The sequence below is a fragment of the Ictalurus punctatus genome, chromosome 5 (genome assembly GCF_001660625.3).
Source record: "Ictalurus punctatus breed USDA103 chromosome 5, Coco_2.0, whole genome shotgun sequence".
Taxonomy (NCBI): Eukaryota; Metazoa; Chordata; class Actinopteri; order Siluriformes; family Ictaluridae; genus Ictalurus; species Ictalurus punctatus.
The window spans coordinates 29,507,350-29,530,438 of NC_030420.2; the positions used below are offsets into that span (position 1 = coordinate 29,507,350).

The following is a 23,089-nucleotide window of genomic DNA, read 5'->3' on the forward strand; positions in this document are numbered from 1 at the left end:
CAACACCCTCTTGCCTCCCAACAATTACCTGGGCCAGTCAAACATCTAACCCAGTATGACTCAATACCACTGGACACCACACTTTACATAGCTGCATCAGACATTTTATGGAACTCTATACTTATTGCTGTGACAGATATACCTATTGCAGCTATACTACCAAATAGTTTACAATAACAGCATGTCCCACATGCCAATCAGCCTTTAAAGTTTAAAATGTTTTGTATAATACATAAGGAGTAAAACACTGTGGGACATGCTGTTATTGGAAAATAATCAACGACAGGGTGGTGTCGTGTTGTGTCAGTCATCATCCTACACCTTCACAGCATTAATAGACAAAAGATATATCAACTCAAATACATTACCTATCATATACATTGCTAATGTATATTTATATTTATTTGCATATCTGTAAATAAATAAAGAATAGATTATGAACCGATTCGTGTTCGATCCGCCCATCACTAAACTGTGAGGATGAATTCTTCAGAATTTTTCAGTGAATCAGATCATTTGGCTCAGCTCACTGATAAGAGCCGACTCTTCCGGCTCACTGATAGGAGTCGGCTCGTCCGACTCACTGATAGGAGTCGACTCCTCCGGCTCACACACGGTGCTTTTTTTTCTCTCTTTTTTTTTTTTTACTGGACAAAGGTTGCGATTTTATAATTTGTGATAGAGCTTACCGGGCTGGAATTGTTTCACGAAATCATACTCTACCATACAATTACCCCAAAAAAACATTATTTGAGTTTTATTTATTTAAAATATATATATATATATATATATATATATATATATATATATATATATATATATATATATATAAATGATGGTTAAATCGGCAGGACAATACTTGTATGCACTGCCGAGTACAACAGCAGCGTCTCCGCTGCTTGTGTCTGTGCTTCGTTCAGAAGATTCGTTTCCATTCGGCTCAGATTCGAACTGATGCTCCATTGAAACACTCCTCACACATACAGCTCTGAATCAAACACACGTCTCAGCTTTCACACTAACGAACAGCTCAGATGTTTAAAAGAGGTTTTCTTGCAAGCATTTTTGATTACATTACCTCCAAGACTAACAGCATTACCTATATTTAAAAAAATAACAATAATAAAAATTAACGATTCATATATGCGACTCGGCTCTGAAAGTTCACCCTCAAAGAGCCGACTCGTTCGACACAGAGGAAGTGGCTTCGTAATGGAGAGTTTTCTGACGTTGTTCATGTTTTTATCTACCCTCTTCTGTGGTATTTCTTTAAGGATTTTTTTTGTGGCTTGTTACATGTGATAAGTTGTGTGCACAGTTTGGTTTGATGCCACAACAAGCTGCAAAGACGTCTCAAGTAAAAGTTGTCCCCACGTTTGAGTCGATTTTAATCTACTTCCACACAAATTCATTAGTATGATGAGTCAACTTTTTTTGGAAATAACACGCCATAACTTGATTATATGAAATGATATATCGTCTAATGTTAAAACAAGAAAGGAGAATAATACAAAGTTAAGCCTATGTAGATATCTACATCTAGAAAGTGGCAGAGGAAGCTTGTTTACATTCTGCCACGTGTTCATCTTTATGATACACTGTTGTTCAAGTCGCCATTAGATTGTGGTGTGTGTCCATGTGGACCTGTAGTGTGTTTTCATATTGTGGCACTGCTCGTGTTCCTCTTTCTGTTTAGAAACGCAGTGCACACAACCGGATGCGCGGTTTTAACTCAACGGCAGTCAACCCGGAAAAAGCCATGTCACTGCTATCATGTGCTAACGCTAACTCTCTGGGTCTTGCTCCAAAACGCGTGTTTATTCCTCAGTACCATGAGATTCAGCGGCGCTCGCGACTCTTAACAGTGTAGCAAGAGGATCCAGGACTACAAAAACCTGGGCACAATCGGTATGTCAGAGTCTCTCTCTCTCCCTCTCTCTATGTGTGTGTGAGCTGATATTAAGGTGTGGCACTTTTGCGCTCATGAACTTGTTGAGGTTCAGGAGGAACTTGTTCCCAATCCTGGCTAGTGACGTCACTTATCCACCTCCTCTTTGATCTTAGGACTTTTGCAGGGACTTCTTTTTTTCTTGCTTCAGACAGATGCTTTAATTAAGCATTGAAAAAAATCCACACACTATATCCCAAAATGGCATAATATGCTCATTCGTTTGTATTACTGTGTAGTAGAGTAGTCTAGCTTATTATCTGAGATAAAACAGTGCATGGAATAGGATACGGATGAATCATAAATATTTAGTGTATAAGCAGATCTAGCAAATGTAGAATGCTTCCTCATATTATATAACCACCACATGTTTAGTGTGCCATTTTGGATGTGGCCCCTACCAACTGTTGGTCTCTTCAACCGTCAACCAGCTTCCATGTAGTAGTTTAGGTTTGATTTATTCTAACCTACTCATAAAGCTTCAGGTCAGACTGGTGGTGGTGGTGGTGGTGGTGGTGGTGGTGTAAGCAAATAAGGACATTTCTGTATGCTTCTTGGTTGAAGGTATGCACCGGAGACTGGTCTCTTCAAGCTCAGTATTATACAGAGTGCGTTCTCAGAAAGATAGTTGAAAGCGGAGGGGGTACACTCCAAGGGTACGTCTTTTATGGATTTGATATGTGGTTTTGGATTTATTATATTTTGAGTTTTTAAAAAATGTTAAGGTACATAACTAGACCATAATTTGTTTTCAAAGTAAAGATTTCAGTTTGCATTACGTGCGCATTTCTAGTTAAATGATACATACTAAATGTGCAGAAGGTGTACACTTGAGGTGTACCTCCTACGGTGACAAGGAAAGATTCCGTTTAGTAGGCTTTTCTTTTCTGAGAGTGTATTATACTATAGAAATGCTTAAGGTGGTTTTGTTTGGTTACAACAAAAGACTCAAAGACTTTCGGCTCAAACAGTTTTGCATAGGCTGACAGCAGGTATGGAAATTTCAGGAAGCTTCCTAGTTGATGTGCAGAAAAATACTTTACCGCGCGCTTACTTTCACGGGCTGCGTGCCAAACCACACACTACTTATACTAACTATGGCAGTTTATGGTAGTGTGTTATTTTTAACAGCCTACTGCTTGTAAGTAGCACTGGAGGTTTTTCATTAAGTGAATGTATGAACTTGTCTCGCTGAGACAAAACATTCCACGTTAACTATAAGCGGGTGAAAAGTATGACGCGTCGTTCCTTGATATATTATATATTGTACTTGTTGGCAAATTGCTGTGGTGTAATAAGAATAAAACACTTCATCATGTGCAGGTGTTGGAAATAATCAACTTCAGGGTTGACATACCACCACTGTTCACACTCTAATAGATTGTTTTTCTATAACAGTACACCCAGTAGTGTTGTATTCCTTATGTATTATACCAAATGTAAGCTTGATAAGTTGAATTTAAATAGTAATATACATTCAGTGGTCACTTAGGTACACCTACCTTGTAGGCATGTTGTGTCGTGTTCATGTACATCGCCTTCTGTTGTGTTGTCAGTCAACTACACAGCATGAAATATGTCAGTGTCAGAAGATATCACGTATGAAATCAAACACATTACTGATCCAGGACATCAGGCCAGTATTGGCTCTAATATGATTATACAATAACAGATCGGTATATCCCTACTATACATTACAAGAATGCGGTGCATACAGTTGTAATCAAAATTATACAACCCTCATTGCAAATCAGGTTTATTTCCAAAATTTACAGACTTTCAGCTGTTTGTATTGAACAAATCAAACAAAAGCAATTGAAATACTTCAACACAACGAATGCTTCAAGTGGTTTCCCGAAATTCAACTGAAAATGCAACTTATAATGATTCCTCCAGTTTCAAAATTATTCAACCCCTTGAACAGAATCTCTCACAACAGCATAAATATGCAAAACATGTGTTGTCTGAAGCACACCTGATGCTACTAATCGAGGGCTTCATTTGTTGCACCAGGTTTGCTTGAGCTGGAACATATGAAATACCTGAACTGTCTAGGGGCAGAAAACATATGAAATACCTGAACTGGCTAGGGCTTTGTTGAGTGTCACATTTGACTGCATGTTAGAAATATGGCTGAGTCAAAAAAAAAAAAAAAAAGAATGGTCCAAAAAGTTAAGAGAAGAGATCATCGCCCTTCACAAACAAGGAACAGGATACAAAAAGATAGCGAAGGCACTGAATGTTCTTGGAGACACCGTTGGAAGCATAATTCACAAGTTCAAAGTTAAGTTGCTTGTTCTGCAGCCATTGATGTGTGTGTGAATGGGTGAATGAGAAATAGTGTAAAGCACTTTGTAGAACTGCTAAGGTTTAAAAAAAAAAAAAAAAAAAAAAAAAAAAAAGCACTATATAAGTGCAGACCATTTATCATTTAAGCGAACAGTGCTTACACTACCTGGACTGAGCAGAAAAAAGAAACTATCAACAGCTGCAACCAGATTTCTGAGAAGGCAGGTTGTGAAAAACCCTCAAGTGACTACAAAAGACCTGCAGCAAGACTTGGTGGCAACAGGCACTGAGCTTTCAGTGAGCACAGTATTGCATGTACTAAACGCAGAAGATTTCCATGCCAGAACTCCAAGACGTACACCACTACTGACCCAAAAGCACAAGAAAAGTCGCTCAAAATCATATAAATAAGCCATAGAAGTTTTGGGATTCTATTCTGTGGAGCGATGAAACTAAACTGGAGCTTTTCAGCATGATGGATCAGCGGTATGTCTGGAGAAAGAAGAATGAAGAAAGAACACTCTGTTCACAGTCAAGCATGGTGGTGGCTCGGTGATGCTCTGGGGCTGTTTCGCATCCTCTACCACTGGAAACCTGCAGTGTGTGGAAGGCAAGATGGATTCATTGAAGTATCAGGAAATTCTAGGAGAAAACCTCATGCCGTCTGAGAGGAAGCTGAAGCTTGGGCATCATTGGACCTTCCAACAGGACAATGATCCCAAGCATACCTCAAATTCCACCAAGGCTTGGTTGCAGAAGAAGTGCTGGAAGATTCTACAGGATCATCACGGTCACCTGATTGAACCCCATAGAAAATCTTTGGTGGGATTTGAAGAAGGCCGTTGCAGCACGCAAACCCAAGAATATTACTGAACTGGAGACCATTGCTTATGAATGGGCTAAGATACCTCAGGAACGCTGCCAGAAGCTGGTGTCTGGTTTTGCATCTTGTTTGCAGAAGGTCATAACAGCAAAAGGGTGCTCTACTAAGTACTAAAGATGCTTCCCATGAAGGGGTTGAATAATTTTGAGAATGGAGAAGTCATTATGTTGGCTTGAGAAAGCCAACATACTGTTTTGCTTTATAAGCTTATTATTATTCTTCTGAGACCCAAAAAAATTTAATTGTAACTCCTCCCAGAGCTTTCAAGCTACATGCACCACACTCGGCACAGACCTTCAGCCTGTTCTGACTCGCGTTGCTATATCTTTTCGAAGTGATCGGAATTCCGGAAGTCTCGGTACAGAAGCTCAAAGTGGCCAAAATTCCCATTGACTTGCACTAAAACTGTCTGACTGTTATGAAACTCGACACAGTCCTTCAGACCGATCAGACTGGTCAGACTCTACTTTTCCAAACTGGTCGGACTCCCGGTATTCCCGTTGCAGACGGTGAAAATTCCCTAAAACTCCAGACTACCTTGAAAGAACGAACTCGGAAGGACAGGAGGACATAGAACGCATCTTTGCGAGAATTGAGATGTGCTGTTCTTGTTGCACAGTGTATCATCCCAGTATATGTCTAATAGTGGGACAGGGTCCCTTATCTCTTCAGTGCTCCCTAAGTAATGTTTCAGCTGGTTAATGGATGTACTGTTAACTGGCTGATTAACCAAAAGTTAATTAAGCATGTTTTAATGTAGTAAGCTCACTGTTTGAAACTGCCACCTCACATTAACTAAAAACTAAGCTAACAAGTTTTCCGTTACCTCAGGATGGAAGCTAGCATAGTTTAATTAAAATACTTCTGAGGGATAAATTGGACTTTTCAACAACCTCGTATATCTCTCAATCTAAATCATATAGCAAAATCATTCTTTTTAGATGCGTAGGTATGGATCAGGCTTCCGTCATCCGCTATTGTTTTGCCGTGACGTCTGGGACTTCAAGCGGGTTTGGTGCACTCAGGTCTGCTTCTGATGCGTCCTCGATATCAAGAACACATCCGGGTAATTTCATGCGTCTCCGGTACTTGCGTTCTTGAGTATTGGAATTGAACTTCAGCGGTGGATGATGACGTAGAACTAGTTCACGAGAATGCAAGATCGCATAAGAACGCATATTGAGAAACGACTCATGTCATTATTATGGAATCCACCAGAATTCTAACCTCTGATTCTAAGTTTGATCAGAAAATATGTGATAAAGTTCAGCAAAAACTTTGTGTGCCTTTTAATGGGCATTTACCTCCAAAGTATGGTTTGCATACTTGCAAATAGTGTTTTGCAGCCAGTGGGTAACTTGGGCCAGAGTGCAGGGGAACAGTGCACCATTCACCTTTTCATTTATGTGAGCAGCGCTCAAAGCTGAGCATGGTTACTATTATTATTTGGTGATAATTTCATTTATAAAATGACAATGTAATATATTTTCAGACTGATTAACAGACATTAATCATTAAATTAACAAGTAATGACTTGTTAAATGCATGTTCATTAAAGCATTCAAATTCTACTCTAAAGGCTTTACTGCGTCATGAATGTATACCCTGTAGTTTTTTTATATATATTCTTCTAATCCCCAAACTGACAAATTACCAAAAACTGACCACCCAATTCTAGTTAGACAAATCCTATGCACTAAATACTCAAGCTAGCCCATCTGACACCAACAACCATACCATGTCCAAAGTCACTGAGATCACTTTTTTCTCTCGCTCTCATTTTGATGGTTGATGTGAACATTAACTGAAGATCTTCACCTGTATCTGCATGATTTTATGCATTGCACTGCAAACACATGATTGGCTGATTAGATAATTGCATTAATAAGCAGGGGTACAGGGATTCCTATTAAAGTGGCCAAAATGCAGGCACATGATTGTGCTACACAGTTGCAAGAAGTTATGATTTTGAATCAAAAGTTCTTCACATTTAAGTTTTGTCATTATTTAATCTCCATAGACTGGCTACTAGCAAAAACTAGTATGTGGACACCTGACCGTCACACCCATATGGGCCCATTCCGAAACCATGGCCTTAATGTTTGCTGTTTTGCTGTTACAGTAACCCCCAGTGCTCTGGGAAGGCTTTCCAGGAAATTTTGGAGCATGGCTGTGGGGATTTGTGCCCATCAAGCTACAAGAGTATTAATAATGTCTGGCACTGATGTCAGTGGCTCACATCACAAAGGTGTTCAGTGGGGTTGAGGTCAGGGATCTGTGCAGGACACTCGACATTCTTCCTCTCCAAACTTGGCAAACCATGTCTTCATGGATCTCACTTTATGCACAGGTGCATTGTCATGCTGGAACAGGATTGGGCCTCTTAGTTCCAGTGAAGGGAAAATCTTAGTGTTACAGCATACAAAGACATCCTATACAATTGTGTGCTTAAAAATTTGCGGCAACTGTTTAGGAAAGGCCCACATATGGGTGTGATGGTCAAATGTCCACAAACCTTTTGCCATATAGTGTATTTAATAAAGAAAAGGTTTAATCATTGATATGATGAAGATTTCTGTTAGGAAATGTTTATTTAAAATTTAGGGAAGGAGTCTCCAGTTTCAGTGCTTTGTAACAGTCAGTAAATTTTCCGCCTCGGGAGAGCCTTCAGGACAAGGATTTTATGCATTCTGGTTTCTCAGTAACGTGACAAGTTGGATTTTTTTGTCTTATGAATTTCAGCAAAGATGGGAAAAAGAGACACTGCATATACAGCATGCACACCTATGACTGCACCACAATAATTAAATTCTGCATTAATGAGCCTGGTTTAAAACAATTTTTTTTTTTAAAGTTACACATCTAGTTACAGTTTGACCTGTTGTGTCTATAAAAATTAACGGAATAATCGCCCTGCTGAGAGAAAAAAAAAAAAAAAAAAAAACCTGTAGAAACCATCACAGAAATTCTTCTGGTTTCCACTACAAATACCATTACAAACAATCATCTAACCATTAAAACCATTAGCATTACTGGTCCTAGTGGTATCCACTAGACATAACATGCCACCAATAGAAGGAAATAAATTACCAGTACAGACCCACAGGGACCATTACAGTTTCCATTATAGCCATTAAAAACCATTACAAAAACCATGAGGGTTTCTATTGTTTGGTTTTGTTTTTTGTTGTTTTTTTTAGCAGGGCATTGATAATAAATTAAATTATTTATTGAACACGGGGTTTTATCATATTGGTTTTGTTTTATAAATCTACAATAAACCTAATCTTTAAATCAATGTTCTGTGCGTAGTTATGTTGCTTAGCAACCAGAGCTTACCCTAAACTGACTTCACTGCGTTATCGCAAATATTATTAATAATAAATGGCATTGTTTGTTGAACGTTGGATTTGAGTATATTGTTTGTTACCATGTTAGAAAAACAGTAATCCAGTCGAGGTCGTGCGTTACAGTGATTTTAGACAGACAGGGCGCGAGGCTGTAGCGCACGGCCTTGAGTGGCAGCTCGCGCGCTATACGTGTGTGACGTACACGTTTTTATGCACACGTGCGCACACGCATATACGCGCGCGGAGGCGTTAACAGCTCTCTTTGTGTGCTTCCGGTAGTTCTGGGACATGCCTTACCTGGACAGACACAATCGCATCTGTGGATTCTTGGACATAGAGGAAAATGAGAACAGCGGCAAGTTTTACCGGCGCTACTTCATCTTGGATACGCCGCGTAACTCTCTCCTCTGGTACATGGATAATCCACAGGTGCCGCTAGACATTATTATTATTATTATTATTATTATTATTATTATTATTATTATTAGTGCAGGAAGTTTTCTGATTTCGGCACAGGTGCTCCTAAACCATTTTATTTGTTTTGCATGTCTTCTTGAGAGCAGAATTTGCCAGAGGGAGCAGAATCTGTTGGAAGTTTAAGGCTGAGTTACATTTCAAAGGTATTATTATTATTATTATTATTATGATTATTTTTATTTATTTATTTATTTATTTATTTATTTATTTATTTATTTATTAATATGTGCATAGAAAGGATTTTGCTGTGCTCATGAGATGAGTACAGGTACAACATCAACAACAAAAAAAACTATAGGTTCATTTGTAAATGCAACAATAATGTGGTTATTGCTTGGACTCCTTAATGTTGAGCCATGCTAAATTTTACTAAAGGGAAATTAATGGAAATTAGTGCAACTTTCCTTCATCACATTACACATGACAGTGCTCAAAGTTTGGATAACGTGGGAAATTCAAAAATGATTTTCGATTTATGTACCAAAACAGAAACCGAGAAACACGAAATCTCTCACACACTACCCATCGCCCAAATAGACAAAATAGTAATCAAAAAGTAGCTTAATAATTTTCACTTTAAGTGTTTTCAGTTCTGTGGATATCCACTATGAGGAAACAGCTTAACGTCTGTTTAGTGTGTTAAAACTGACCTAGAACCACCATATTTCTCCCACACTACTGTTTATGACTACAGTGTACTATCAAATGATATAAACATAAATCACTGAGTTTCACATTACGCCTTTCCCATTATATACTTATTATAATAAACAGCTTGATGTGACTTAATGTGTTAAAGCACTGACCTAGAAACAATCAAAAGAAAAATACCCTGCACTTTAAATACCGTCTGCTATCAAATAACCCCAGCAATGTTAAGCCTTTATTTTTTTACACTTGTAAGTATTGTCAAATGTGCCCATAATATTTAATATACACTGTTTTGCAGACTTACATTCATTCTTTCTTTTTAACTTCTCAACTGTTTAAAGGTCAGCGAAGTCTCCATCAAACAGAAGCCCAAAACGGAGTTCTGCTTTGGTGAGTGCCTGTTGTGTGTTCTGTCTCTTGTGTGAATTCATTTAACAGAAAATAACATGTGTTGTTACACGCAGTGATCAATGCTTTGTCTCGACGGTACTTCCTGCAAGCCAACGACGCCGTGGACTTAAAGGAGTGGGTCATCACCCTGAATAATGCCACTAAAATTACAGTAAGACAAACATGTATATACAATACTTTGTTGTCTTTTTAAATGCGTCTGCTGCGCTGTTGATCGATGCAACACAATTCCTTCAGTAGCTCACAAGCAGATTAGGATCAGAATTAGATTCCGAGTCAGTTTAAAATCAGAAACAGGCCAGAATCAGATTAGGATCAGAGTCATAAAAGTTCAGAGTCAGAGGCAGACCAGAATCAGAAATATATACGAGTCAGAATCGGTTTAAAATCAGAATCAGATCACAGTCAGAGTCACAATCAGATCAGGACCAGAATCAGGATCAGAGTCAGAATTAGAAACTTTTATTTGCCAAGTACAAGATTATAAAGAATTTGTTTTGGAGTTGGAGTCAGCAAAAGAGAACACAAATTGCACAATATATAATATGCAATATACAAAGTACTAAAAAAATTATATACACAATACACACTCATTTACATGAGAGACAGTAATGTACAGTATACATATACTAATTTGTAATAAACAGACAGCACTTTACAGTAGATATCACTCACTTGAGTGAGAACACATGAACATTATTAAAACAGAAGAAGAGCTCAGTTTTTGTTGAAGGCTGCAGAGGCTCAGTGTGTGTGAGGGCTTCACAGTAGGAAGTAAAGTGCTGATTTGAATTTGGTTCCATAGCTTGGGGGATGTGTGTGTGTGTGTGCGTGTGCGTGCTGTTCCTCTTATTTCCTCTGACCACAGTGCTCCTCTCTTCACCATATTGTGTTTGGAGAATATTTGTAAATTTGAATATGCACTTTCTAATTCATGGTTTACCAAGGCTAAAATTATTTGCACATTTCTTCAGGTGCATTTTTGTGTTTTAAGCTATTAAAAATAAATAAATAAACACCAAGGCAGAAATGCATCATTTTCTAATTCCATGTTCAGGTTCCGAAAAACCCATCACCGGTCACTCAGAGCGCAGACATTGCCCCTGTGACGAGCCAAACTCAGTCAACAAGTCGGCAGGCCTACAAAACAGCAATTGTGGGAGGCGTGGTGGTCCAAACACCGGTCCAGCAGGTTCTTTATTGCTTTTGTGTTTTTCCGCATTTCACAGGGTTAATTAGACGGTGATGGTCTAAAGAAAACTCAAAACATTTGTGTGTATTTTCTAGAACGAATCAGATGATGTGTTCACTAATGAAGTGGCTCCACATGTGACTCTGAGAAGATGCCAGAGTTTACGGCCAAACATTCTGAGATCAGGATACTGCGTCAAACAAGGCAACGTGGTAATGCCGCGTGTGTCACGTGACTTTAATGGTACTAATGAAATTAGGTAAATCACCTCAAGGCTCTGATTTTACTGATTATTTCCACATGTTGCAGAGAAAAAGCTGGAAAAGAAGATTTTTCATTTTAGATGACCAGACTGTGAGTTACTTTAAAAATGAAACGGTGAGACACAGTAAACATTTCCTAACGCAGCTTGGGCTTGAAGTGAAATGTATATATTAACCATTAAAACATCTTACTTGTAGGATAAAGATCCCTTACGCAGTATTCGGTTGAGGGACATACAGAAGGTTCACGAGTGCCTTGTAAAATCAGGGTAAGTAGACATATTGGTGCAGTACAGTATGTAAGGAGTAAAGCACTCTGGGGTGTGCAGTTAAAGGAAAATACGAAGCAAGGTTACAGTTACCACCCTTGGGTTTATTAGTTTCCTGCACACCCTCGAGCGTTTTATCTGCTTATACTGTACCATGACAACTTGTCGACATTTACACAGTTTCCTTCATTAAGAAAAGAAATACGCCATCGTATTTATCCATTTAAAGTTACATTTAATGTTGCAGACCGTCAATAAAAAAAAAATTAAGTCTGTGCTATTCTATTTTTCTACTTAGAAAAAAATTGGTATTAGCAAATTGTTAACAATTATAGAATTTACTTTAAGTCTGTTTATAAATAATGCAAAACGTCTGCCGAACTATTCCTGTGCATTAGTTGTTACTGTGTAAGGAATAAAATACAACAGGGTGCACTGATACGAAAATAATCAATGACAGGATGGTGTAATGGAGCCTGACATGAACACTCTGAAGTTGATTATTTTCCTAAAGCAGCACAGTGCGTAATTCCTCTTATACAACAGCAATTTGCCACCAGTTACTATTTTTATTCTTTAAAGAATGACACATCATAGTTTTTTTTATCGGTTTATAGTTACATTTAAAGTTGTGAAACATGCACAAGACAAGGTAGTTCTGGGTACATGCAGGTCACCTGCAGGTTTCATCCTCCAACCAAAATCAAACACACCTGTTTTAGTTGATCAAGAACTTCTTAAGGCAATGATTAGATGGTCAGATGGGTATGATTATGGTTGGAGCTAAAGTCTTCAGGAAGGTAGATCTCCAGGAACAGGGTTGGTGACCACTGATTTACATTATAGCAGCTATAAACAGTAGTTCCCTCACCAACCTCTCTTTGTTTTCTCTCCTGAAGTTAATAAGATTAAACATACACAGCTTGTTATGTAGCTGTGAAACTGTAAAAATCCTTTGTCCTTGCTGTGCCAGAAATGACTGATTATAACAATACACTGACACTGGAGACTCCTTCCACAAATGAAAGCTATTAATAAATGCCAATGAGAGTCACGATGCCGGATTTTTGGGCAATTTTTAATGTTTGGTATTTATTAGATATTTTTATTTATAATCTTTGTGCTGTTTTGGGGGACTTGAAATGGGAAAATCAAAATAGGAAAACAGATTAAAGTTCAGTGATTGATTAATAGAGCACTTTTTTCTGAAGCTTAATTGAATATATTTTTCTGACATTCCTGTTAAATTGTCAGGGATCTGCTGTCACGTGACAACCTTTTTGAGATCATCACAAACGCAAGAACCTTCTACATTCAGGTTGGTTTGAAGTGCCCTAATCTTCTTACTAAAGCAGATCGTATGTGTGCTGTGCACCTGTGTGCGTTTTGAATGTGACTGTTTTTTAATTATGTCTGTCTAAATGGACTGTTGCCCAAGCGTGGTGTAAACACCTGTTTTTAGACCGTACAGTGACTCAGTTGAGCTGTGAAGCATTTTCTAAACATGCTTAATAAGCTGTAGTAAACAGGTTAAATCTTTCCATATGTAATGCTGAAGATTTATCATTAAAGGAAGTTGTGGGTTTTTGCACAATTAATGATATAGAAAGCTAACTAGTCCATACCAGATTTTATTTTATTCTTTAATGGGAATACTCAAGGTTAAAAGAATGAATGAATTGAGCATTTTGAGGATAATCTTTGGGTTATTTTGTTGTGATTGCTGAATATGGCCAGGTAATAATGATGTATTGTAGTGTTTAAGTTTCACTCAGAATGATTGGTGGTTGTTGTTTTTTTTTTTTTCCGTTTTGTTTTTACAGACAGACACACCTGAAGAAATGAATGGCTGGATAAAAGACATTTCATCAAAAATTCAAGATTTTAGAGGACCATCAAAGGTAATGTATACACAGTGCTTTTATTCATCAAAATCAAAAATCAGTCTGATAGTTACAAAAAATAATAATAATTCACAGAAAGTGGTGTTTATATGATTTATCTTAAATCTATCCACAGGTTGCCATCCTCCTTAATATTAATACATAGATCACTTTATTCATTCCAGTGGGAAATTCACTAATAATAAATGTAGAATCTCTACGTTATTCTTTGTGACTGTCAAAAGCAGATCTATTTGTGGGGCTTTCAGAAGTCAGTACTTCTAGCTAAACCTCAGCAAACAATTTTCTTTTCCTCTCAGTTTCCTTCCGTCTGTGTTCAGCATCAGTGATCATTCGTCTCAGCTACCAGTTTAATTATATGATCTAATTTGTGAGACATTCTGCATTTTCTTTCTAGTAATACTACAACTTTGTTCTTATGTGTTTTATTTAGAGAATAGTGCATAAATGCTGTTTCTCACTACCCTTATGCTACTATAAATTAAGGTGGGGTTTGTGTAACCTGCATTATGTGGTAAATAGAGGTGTGTCCTATAAATATGTGTACAAGGAAATGACGGATGTGGTTTTGTTTCAAATAATATTTCAGTGCCATGTAAGAATTTTGTAAAGGAGAGACAGTTCACACATTGTAATCTGCACTTCAGAATATGTGCTTTTTGATTGAACTTTAATTAATAAGAGCCAGTAACTCTTGAATAACCTTTCATTTTCACCTACTTTCTTTCTGTCTCTCCGACAGAGTTATCGTTTCACCTCCAGCCAGGTGAAACCACCCCTGATAAAATCCTGCTCCACAGCACAGTCCTGGCAGCCATGGACCCCGGTCCCAAAGAAAGCGACTCATTCAGTTGACGAAGACATAAGAGAGAGCGCCTTCTGCTCGCTGCCCTCTCTCTCAGACGCACAGGAGAGCTCGGAGTCAAGGATACGCCAGAGACACCATTCTCAGCCTCAACAATCTGCCACAGACCCACACTTTGCCATGGATATGGACATGCACATACGCACCTCTGATGTCTAAATCTGTTTTCTGCTATTGCTGCTCACCAGCACACTTTGTTGTATTGCATTATCTTTTATTTGTGCTTTTTTTTTTTGTTTTCTTCACACAACATGCAACTGCTTTTAGACAAAAGTGTGATGGAAAGCATTGAACATGGCTACATGGCTTTGAGATCCTCATCAGTGAGACTGTACAGGTGAATAAATTTTATGAAAGGTGCTGAAAGAAGGGGCCATACTTTTTTGTGTGTTTAAAAATAATAATAATAATAATAATAATAAATAAGAACTAATATGACTAAGACGAGCTGTATAGTCTTTTGTGAATATAGAGAGTTCATGTACGAATTATCACATGTATGTCTTTCCTCCACAATTGATCATGTATGGCATACACTTAAAAGTATTATGGATAATAAAAATGTTGACAGGTTTATTTTTGATTGTATTGTACTTTTTAAGTGTGCGTAAAATGCTGCTGCGCTAAAGAATTTAAATAAAGTATAAATTGGGAGAACTGTTCACATGCATTTCAGGAACATATGCTGCTGTGCTAAAGAATTTAAATAAAGTATAAATTGGGAGAACTGTTCACATGCAATTCAGGCACAGATGCTGCAGGTTTATGAATTAAAAAGAAGTTACTTTGGCTAAATTGCAAATATTCCCTTCTGTGTTATACAGGGTGTAAAACAACAGGGCTTAAACAGGCAAGTTCTAAGTATAATGCTGTAATGCTTTATTTTTCTTGCTAAGTGTTAAATCTGCACTGTCAAATGAGTGTATATTGAAGGGAGTGAAGTGAACAGTAAACATGGCAGAGGAAAAAAGGTAAGCGCCTTCACTGCATTGTCGGAGCAGGAACAGAAATGGGAAAACAGAAAACTTGGCTGTTCAGCCCTCTGGAATGAAAGAAGTTGGAACGAAGGGAAGTTGGCAGCAGGCATGAGATAAATGCATGAGCTGTTGGCAACAGTGCAATGAAGTGAAGAATTCAGAGGAGTTAGTACCTTGTATACAGAGACCCTAGTGTACTCTCAGTAGTTGAGGGTTCATGTGAGTGGGCAAGAATGGTCAGAATTCTTTCATGAACAGGTGGAAGTGATTCCTACGTTCGATCCTGAGATCGCATGTTCTCTCTGTGCCTGCATGGGTTTCCTCTGTGTTCTCTGGTTTCCTTCCACCTCCCAAAAACATGCCAGTAGGTGGACTCACTAAGATAAATTGTCCCTAGGTACAAATGAGTGTGTGAATGTGTGTGTGTGTGTGTGTGTGTGTGTGTGCATGGTATCCTGCGATGGACTGGCATCCCATCCAGTGTGTATTCCCACCTCACTCCCAGTATTCCTGGTATAAGCTCCGGATCCACCGTGACCCTGATAAGGATGAAGCGGTTACTGAAAGTGAGTGAGGGAGTGAACTTATTAATGACATATCCTACATTTGAACCATTTATAGTCACATGAGGAACATCACTAATCCTATAGCAGATATTTAAAAAACATTCTTGCCTTACAAGTCTTGTGTTTTTTTCCTTCTCTCTTGAAGGTAATAAAATAAACAGAGACAAAATGCAGCTTGTCATGTTACTGATTAACTGGAAGGCACAAAGTCCTCTGTCCTGACGTCTCTCCAGTGGCGAAAAACTTACAGACGGTTACAAAGCGCAGTTAAATGTTTTTCTTTGTCATTTATTATGAATATTAGTCCACATATCCGTCCCTGTAAAAGTTGTTACTATAGAAACTATGATTTATTTGAAAGAGTGGATTGATGTATATGTGTGATTTGCCTTGAAGCCGGCACTATTACTAGAGTTGCTGTTAGAACTTTTAAGGACCAATTTAACTCGAGAATTCAACAGTCCAGTGGCATAAACAAATATGATTATATTTGTGGTTTTTGTTCATATAAACAAAAAAACTAATGTGTTAAAACAGTGCTCTAAAGTTAACACGAGCTTTTTTCCAACAGGGATAGAAAAGACCACGTAAAATGAATGAACCTGCACCTAAACCGGAAGCTGATTTGTGTCAATTGTTTGTTTGTTTTTTTATTTGCTGGCTAATATGAAAATTATATTTCTCGAATACTGTATACTATACAACGTATTAATGCAATGATAGTGTGTAGTGTCCATTATTTTATACTAGTGAAGCACAGGGTGCCTTCTCTCAGTCACTGACTCCACAGCAGTATACCGGAAGGAGAATTAGCTCGTTGCTAACAGCGCTACGGAGAATGTAAACAAGACGAGTTAGCTAGCTGACAACCCACTTACAATGCGGATCTATATTAGAGTTTGTATATTCGGATTTTTCTAAGAATGAAAAGAGAACATGGACGTACACACACGGCCAACTCTATTTAGTGAAATAGGTAAGACATTACTTAGGAAACTGATTGAACAACTACTAAGCTTTAAAAAAAAAAAAAGCATGCTCACTCCGCCATAAATAAATAAAAAATTATAAATCCGAGAATTTAAGTAGGAATTAAATGTTAAAACAAATCTCACGCTTGCAAATGCATTCCGTTAATCATGGTTAGGAAGTTGATCTGGATCTGGAACCGTTTTGTGCAGTCGCTAATTATCGCAGCTAAGGTTATATTGATCCTATACTATATCATAAGGCTCTGTTGATCTACTTCATACAGTACTCTATATTTTCCATGATTATAGAGAGTATATTGTTGTTTCTACACCTGGTTCTGCATTGTTCTTTTTATACAATTGAGAATGTAAATAAAGTTTGAACTTATGTTGATTACACACCTATCATTTACTTAACGTGTAGCTCATATATTGCTATGCATCATTTTATCAACACCCTGTTTACCACATCCATCAATGGAAAGGCACAACTACATGATCACTGCTGGGTGGATGTTATCCGAATAGTTCTTTCTCAGTACAGCAGTCACACACTCACACACACACACACACACACACATACATTGTATTTTGGCCCTGGGATGAATGAGTTCACCTGATACTGGCAAACACCTCTGTGTCACTTGCTGAGCTGAGAAACAGTCCACTATATAAGGAATAAAAGAATTTAGGATGTGGTGTTCTAGGAAAATAATCAATAACAAAGTTCCTGTTATCACTTACGTTATAACAGACACAAACAGTCATTTCCTCACCATCCTTTCTTTTCTCTTTCAAAGTTCTCTCTCTCTCTCTGTCTTTTCTCTCCCTCTGGCAGAAAATGTAAAGTTAAAGAAACTTTAAAGCTACAGCTTTACATTTTCCTCTCAAATTTCCTCTCAGGGTATCCAGCCATTCATCCATCCACCTACCAATGGTTTCCCACTGACGCTGAGCAGGGTTGAGCCTGGCCAGCACCTGGATGGGAGGCCTCCTGGGGAAAACTAAGGTTGCTGCTGGAAGTGGTATTAGAGAAGCCAGCAGGGGGCGCTCACTTTATGGTCCGTGTAGGGCCTAGTGCCCCAGTATAATGACAGGGACACTATACTGTAAAAACAGCACATTCTTTTGGATGACAGAGGTCCTGACTCTCTGTGGTCATTATAAATCACAGGACAGTTCTGGTAAAGAGTAGGGGTATAACCCTGATGTCCTGGCAAAATTCCCCCATTGGCCCTTATCTATCATGGCCCTCTAATAATCCCCATCTCTGGTGTGTGGTGGGTGTTCTTGCACATTATGGCAGTTGTTGCATCATCCAGGTGGATGCTACACACTAGTGGTGGTTGAGGAGATCTCCCCCATACTATGTAAAGCGCTTTGAGTATCTAGAAAAACACTATATAAATGTAAGGTATTATTATTTATTTATTTATTTATTTATTTATTCATCCACCCATCCATCTATCTGTCCACTTACCCCTCTATTCATCCAATCCATCCATCAATCCACCCACCCACTAATCCATCCATCTATCCATCCACTCTCCCATTCATTCATCCAATCCATCCACCCACCCACCCACTAATCCATCCATCTATCCATCCACTCTCCCATCCATTCATCTAATCCATCCATCAGTAAACCCACCCACTAATCAATCCATCTAATCCATCAATCCACACACCTGTTTGGGCTCCAGGAGCTTAAAAATACTTGTTCAAGTATTTCCTAGCTCAATGATAGACTTAACACTAGAATATGCTTAGCACTGTAACAGTCATGTGCCATGTATAGATGTGCTGATATTATCATGATATAAAAATTACTGAAGCCTCTTCACCTTTAGAGCATGCTTCACTGTCATCATGCATCACTGCACTATGTGTGTTGCCTATTAAACTACACTATTACTAATAGCTGCCACATGTCTAGTCATATGAATTATTTCTAAATTGTTTTCTTTGTGTGTTCAGCACATGGCCTGGGCTTCTGGACAGACCGATCAGCAGTGCACGAAGCAGCAGCTCAGGGACGAACAGCAGAACTTCAGCAGCTCATTAAAAATGGAGCTTTGGTCAACATTGTGGCTGTGGACTCCATAACTCCACTGCATGAGGCGTGTATTCAAGGCCAAACACAGTGCGTTCAGCTGCTACTGGAGGCTGGAGCCCATGTAAGCTTTATTTATATTGGACATGTAAACACTGGTGATGTTTGATAAATTGCTTATACTGTTTGTTGACTTGCTTTCAGGTGGACGCCCGGAACATAGATGGGAGCACACCGTTATGTGATGCTTGTGCAGCTGGTAATCTAGAGTGTGTGAAGCTGCTGTTGGAGTATGGAGCCATGGTAAACCCTCCTCTCTTCACTTTCTCTCCCCTTCATGAAGCCTGTATGGGGGGTAAGAGAACCTGTTTTTCCCCCCTCAGTGTCTATAGCTGGAATGTCCAAGTCCAAGTTACCATCTAGACAAGTTAAACACGGTCTCCAGGGTAATGATACGATGAGAAGTGCATTCACTTAGATTGTTGTTTTATTTTCAAAAGATTGTCGTACCATACTTTTCAGAAGGTCGACATTTCTGTATTATGAATTATTTATTCTTATATTTTGAGATACTGGATTTTTTATTTCCATGACCTGTAAGCTGTAATCATCAAGATTAAAACAAAAAAAAAAAGGCTTGAAATATTTCACTTTATGTGTAATGGATCAAGAATATATGAAAGTTCCACTTTTTTAAATAAATTACGGGAAAAAAATTAACTTTTCCACGATATAAATTTTTTGACATGCACCTGTAAATATAGTATTTTATACCGTATAGAAACAATAAGATATTAGAACCTGGGTGTATGTTGGGCTCCAGAAGCTTAAAGTAAAATTTTTCAAGTACACACAGCACTGCTAAATTCTTGATTCTGATTGGTCAGAAGAGGTTTACTAATTCTCTATGACAGCACCTCTGAAAGTAAGGCCGGATGCAAATCACAGATTTATATTAACGTGCTCTTTTTAATACGTTATCGTATCTATAGCAACAACTGATACACGGACGTGTACGATGAGCACCCTAAACCTGGAGACTGATTTCAAAAGGAAAACCTTGTTTCGTGAATGTTCCACAACAATAAAAGGATAAAAAGTATGACATTTTAGATGGAATAATTAATAAAAAGCTAGGATATGAATGAAAATAATGAACTCACAGGGTAGTAACAGTGACTCATATTGATTATTTTCCTATAACAGCATGCCATGTTGTGTTTTATTCCTCAGTGACCTGCGAGTGCAGCTTCTTATCAGATTTAAATATTTCTATAACATGGATGTGAATAGCGAAATAGAATGAATGCAACACAAATGAATACACTATATTAATATGTATTTGTATACCAGGTAACCCCGAGTGTGTGCAGCTCATGATAGCCGAAGGAGCGCTCATGGAGGCTCATGACTGCCACTTCGGGACTCCTCTTCACGTGGCTTGTGCCAGGCAGCATCTAGACTGTGCCAAGATTCTACTGAATGCAGGTAAGGACTTTGCCTTGAGAGTCAGAGGCTGAGCTGGTAAGTTTATTTACTTTGGTCAATGATATACTGTTTTACAAGGTTTGTAGCAGTAGATGGTGTTAATGTTTGTTTGTTTGTTTTTATTATCTTATCTGAAAGGTGCTAACGTAAATGCTGCAAAGATTCATGAGACAGCCCTGCACCATGCTGCTAAAGCAAGCAACCTGGAGATGATTGAGCTGTTGGTTGAGTTTGGGGGTAACGTGTTTGCCAGAGATAACCTCGACAAAAAGCCGATCGATTACACCAGCCCTGGCTCGGCTGCAGCGCTCTGCCTCAAGTTCTACGAAAGTAAGCTTCACCATGTGTTTCACGTGAAGAGTAAAATACGACAGGCCATGCTGTTATAGGAAAATACTCAGTGATGGATTGGTGTGATGAAGCAGAGCTACTGTTACCACCCTGAAGTTGATTATTTTCCAGTAACATTCCGAAGTGTTTTATTCTCTTATACAACAGCAGTGTGTCAGCGTTTACAGTGTTGTATAAATTAAAGAGTGACAGACTTTTTTTTTTATTTTATTTTTTTTACATTATTTAATGTTGTGAACTGTCCACAAAAACAATTTTTTTTACAAGACAAACAAAATGCGCTGATACTGGAGACTCCTTCCAAAAATGTTTAATAATTGTTAAATCTCCTCACAGAGAACATTAAAAAATTTGCCGTTACTATAGAGACGATAACCTATTAATAAGAGTGCATTAATATATACTTTGTAGCTGCCACTATTCTCTGAGCTGCTGCTATAGAAAATGAATCAACACCTTCAGACCAATCAGAATTGAGTATGTAATATAAGGTTTTTTTTTTGTTTTGTTTTTTTTTAAATGACCTAGGACTAAATTTTATGGAAGCCCTAGGAGGACATGCATTATTTTTCTTTCTTTCTTGTTTTCTCGTGACGTCGGCATAAAAAAAAGCTGATTCTCACAATGTAATTTCATCACGAGAAAATCTTGTGATTGGGACTGGTGTTGGATGCACGTTGGCGTCTTCACCATTGCCATCATAAATTTAATAACTGGCTGCTGTAGAGACAGACTTTATTTCCGCATGAAGAGAGAGGGGTGTCCCCTTTTCAAGTGTCAGACTCTAATGTGGAAGTCGTCAAACACTGACAGACGTAGAGCTATTTCAGCTTGATTGACAATAAAAACATGTTATGTTGAATACACAGAAAAATGAAGTCGTGATCACACGAAAATAAGAAAGCAAAAAATAATGATAATGCATGGCCTTTTGGGCTTCCGTACATTTTTAATGGCAAGCAGCTTTATTCTTCATTTTGTTTATCTGTAAAATGCAGTCAGAATAACTGAATGTAGAATGAATCTATTAATGATGCACCGAAAGGAAAATTCTGGGCCGGAAACCGAAAATGAATTTTTTTTTTAAAACCCATTTTAAAATATCTTTGTATAATTGTATTAATATTGGCATTTTTTAATGTAATCCATTCATCATCACCCATTTCTCTGGCACACTTTGCTCTGTGAAAATTTTCGGCGGCTGAAATTTTCAGTGCATCCCTGAAAGCTAGATTTACAGTGTGAACAAGACAGTAATATTCTGCTTTTTTGTTTTGTGTATGTTTTTTTGTGCTTGTGTAGCTGAACCGCTTAGTCTTCAGCAGTTAACCAGGGTTGCACTCAGGAGTGCTTTGGGGAAACGAGCACTGGACGCGGTGCCACAGCTGGGTTTGCCCAATCGGCTGATCTACTACCTCACTTACATGCCCACTCCGCTTTCTGAGCTCCTGACCAGCACACAAGCCGAACCGAACTGAGGCAGACCGATTTCACCAATGCTTCTGGAGAATAACGGAAACTACACAGTTAATCATGTCTGGAAATATAGCTCGTCTTTTTATTAAAATTGTAGCGCATAAATAAGGTTCAGTTCATACTCAGATCTAAATTCAACATGAGTTTTTCTTTTGCGCTGGCCAAACAAGAAACAAGTGTGTGATCGCTAAACTCAGCTGTTTCATTCTCAGTCTGTGCAGCATTTACAGTCCCCTCCTATCAGTCATGTGTTCCAATATTATTGATCACTTGAAAAACCAGGTGGGTTCAAACAAAAGGGGTCATGTTTTAAATTGTTTTAACACATCTGTCATCTCATATTCATCTTTTGATCTTAAACCCAAATGTCTTCCATGTATAGCAGTAATTGCTCTTCCTCTTGCCAATACTTTCAGATGGGACTGTATTTGTAAGATATATTTACATTCTCATTTGTATAAAGTGAAATATATATTGTAAATTGTATATTTGTAATCTAATTTCATCCTAATATGTATTGTACATATTCTGTTCACAATGTAAAAAGTTTACAAATTATTAAATATTACTCTGTATTTGTTTAAAAGTATTAAAATGTGCTCTAATCCTGTTGTTGTTGTTGTTTTAAACAAGTCCAAGAGTGTCAGTGATGCCACGCATCATGAAACTGGTAATGGGAAAAACTTGAATAATGTTCAGTATTTT

At 38.0% G+C, this 23,089-nt stretch overlaps 2 protein-coding genes across 4 annotated transcripts; both read left to right on the forward strand.

Moving 5' to 3' along the window:
* Positions 1-1,581: 1,581 nt before the first annotated feature.
* plekha2 (pleckstrin homology domain containing A2) lies at positions 1,582-15,078 on the forward strand. Of its 2 annotated transcripts, none has more exons than XM_017468902.3 (12): positions 1,582-1,908; positions 8,750-8,899; positions 9,034-9,090; positions 9,940-9,988; positions 10,063-10,160; positions 11,067-11,201; positions 11,297-11,413; positions 11,511-11,579; positions 11,663-11,733; positions 12,988-13,051; positions 13,557-13,634; positions 14,380-15,078. In XM_017468902.3, exons 2-12 carry the CDS (start codon positions 8,759-8,761, stop codon positions 14,659-14,661), a joined length of 1,161 nt encoding a protein of 386 aa, XP_017324391.1. In that variant the 5' UTR covers positions 1,582-1,908; positions 8,750-8,758; the 3' UTR covers positions 14,662-15,078. The 2 variants fall into 2 exon arrangements, with proteins under 2 accessions (XP_017324391.1, XP_017324392.1); XM_017468903.3 differs by lacking the exon at positions 1,582-1,908 and adding an exon at positions 2,586-2,604.
* A 1,636-nt stretch (positions 15,079-16,714) lies between these two features.
* asb13b (ankyrin repeat and SOCS box containing 13b) lies at positions 16,715-22,992 on the forward strand. 2 transcript variants are annotated; one of them, XM_053680406.1, is made up of 7 exons: positions 16,715-17,021; positions 17,920-18,077; positions 18,994-19,193; positions 19,274-19,424; positions 20,423-20,557; positions 20,696-20,887; positions 22,211-22,992. In XM_053680406.1, exons 2-7 carry the CDS (start codon positions 17,999-18,001, stop codon positions 22,384-22,386), a joined length of 933 nt encoding a protein of 310 aa, XP_053536381.1. In that variant the 5' UTR covers positions 16,715-17,021; positions 17,920-17,998; the 3' UTR covers positions 22,387-22,992. The 2 variants fall into 2 exon arrangements, with proteins under 2 accessions (XP_053536381.1, XP_017324503.1); XM_017469014.3 differs by lacking the exon at positions 17,920-18,077 and having other exon boundaries at positions 16,733-17,021.
* Positions 22,993-23,089: the final 97 nt, after the last annotated feature.

What these genes read in the sequence shown, in the direction of transcription:
- plekha2 (XM_017468902.3), top strand. Translation starts at nt 8,759, where the DNA reads ATGCCTTACCTGGACAGACACAATCGCATCTGTGGATTCTTGGACATA. An exon ending in CAAAACGGAGTTCTGCTTTG is followed by an intron (nt 9,989 to 10,062) that starts GTGAGTGCCTGT and finishes TGTTACACGCAG; the next exon opens with TGATCAATGCTTTGTCTCGA. An exon ending in GCGTCAAACAAGGCAACGTG is followed by an intron (nt 11,414 to 11,510) that starts GTAATGCCGCGT and finishes CACATGTTGCAG; the next exon opens with AGAAAAAGCTGGAAAAGAAG.
- asb13b (XM_053680406.1), top strand. Translation starts at nt 17,999, where the DNA reads ATGGGAGGCCTCCTGGGGAAAACTAAGGTTGCTGCTGGAAGTGGTATT. An exon ending in TCATGAAGCCTGTATGGGGG is followed by an intron (nt 19,425 to 20,422) that starts GTAAGAGAACCT and finishes TTTGTATACCAG; the next exon opens with GTAACCCCGAGTGTGTGCAG. An exon ending in CTGCCTCAAGTTCTACGAAA is followed by an intron (nt 20,888 to 22,210) that starts GTAAGCTTCACC and finishes GTGCTTGTGTAG; the next exon opens with CTGAACCGCTTAGTCTTCAG.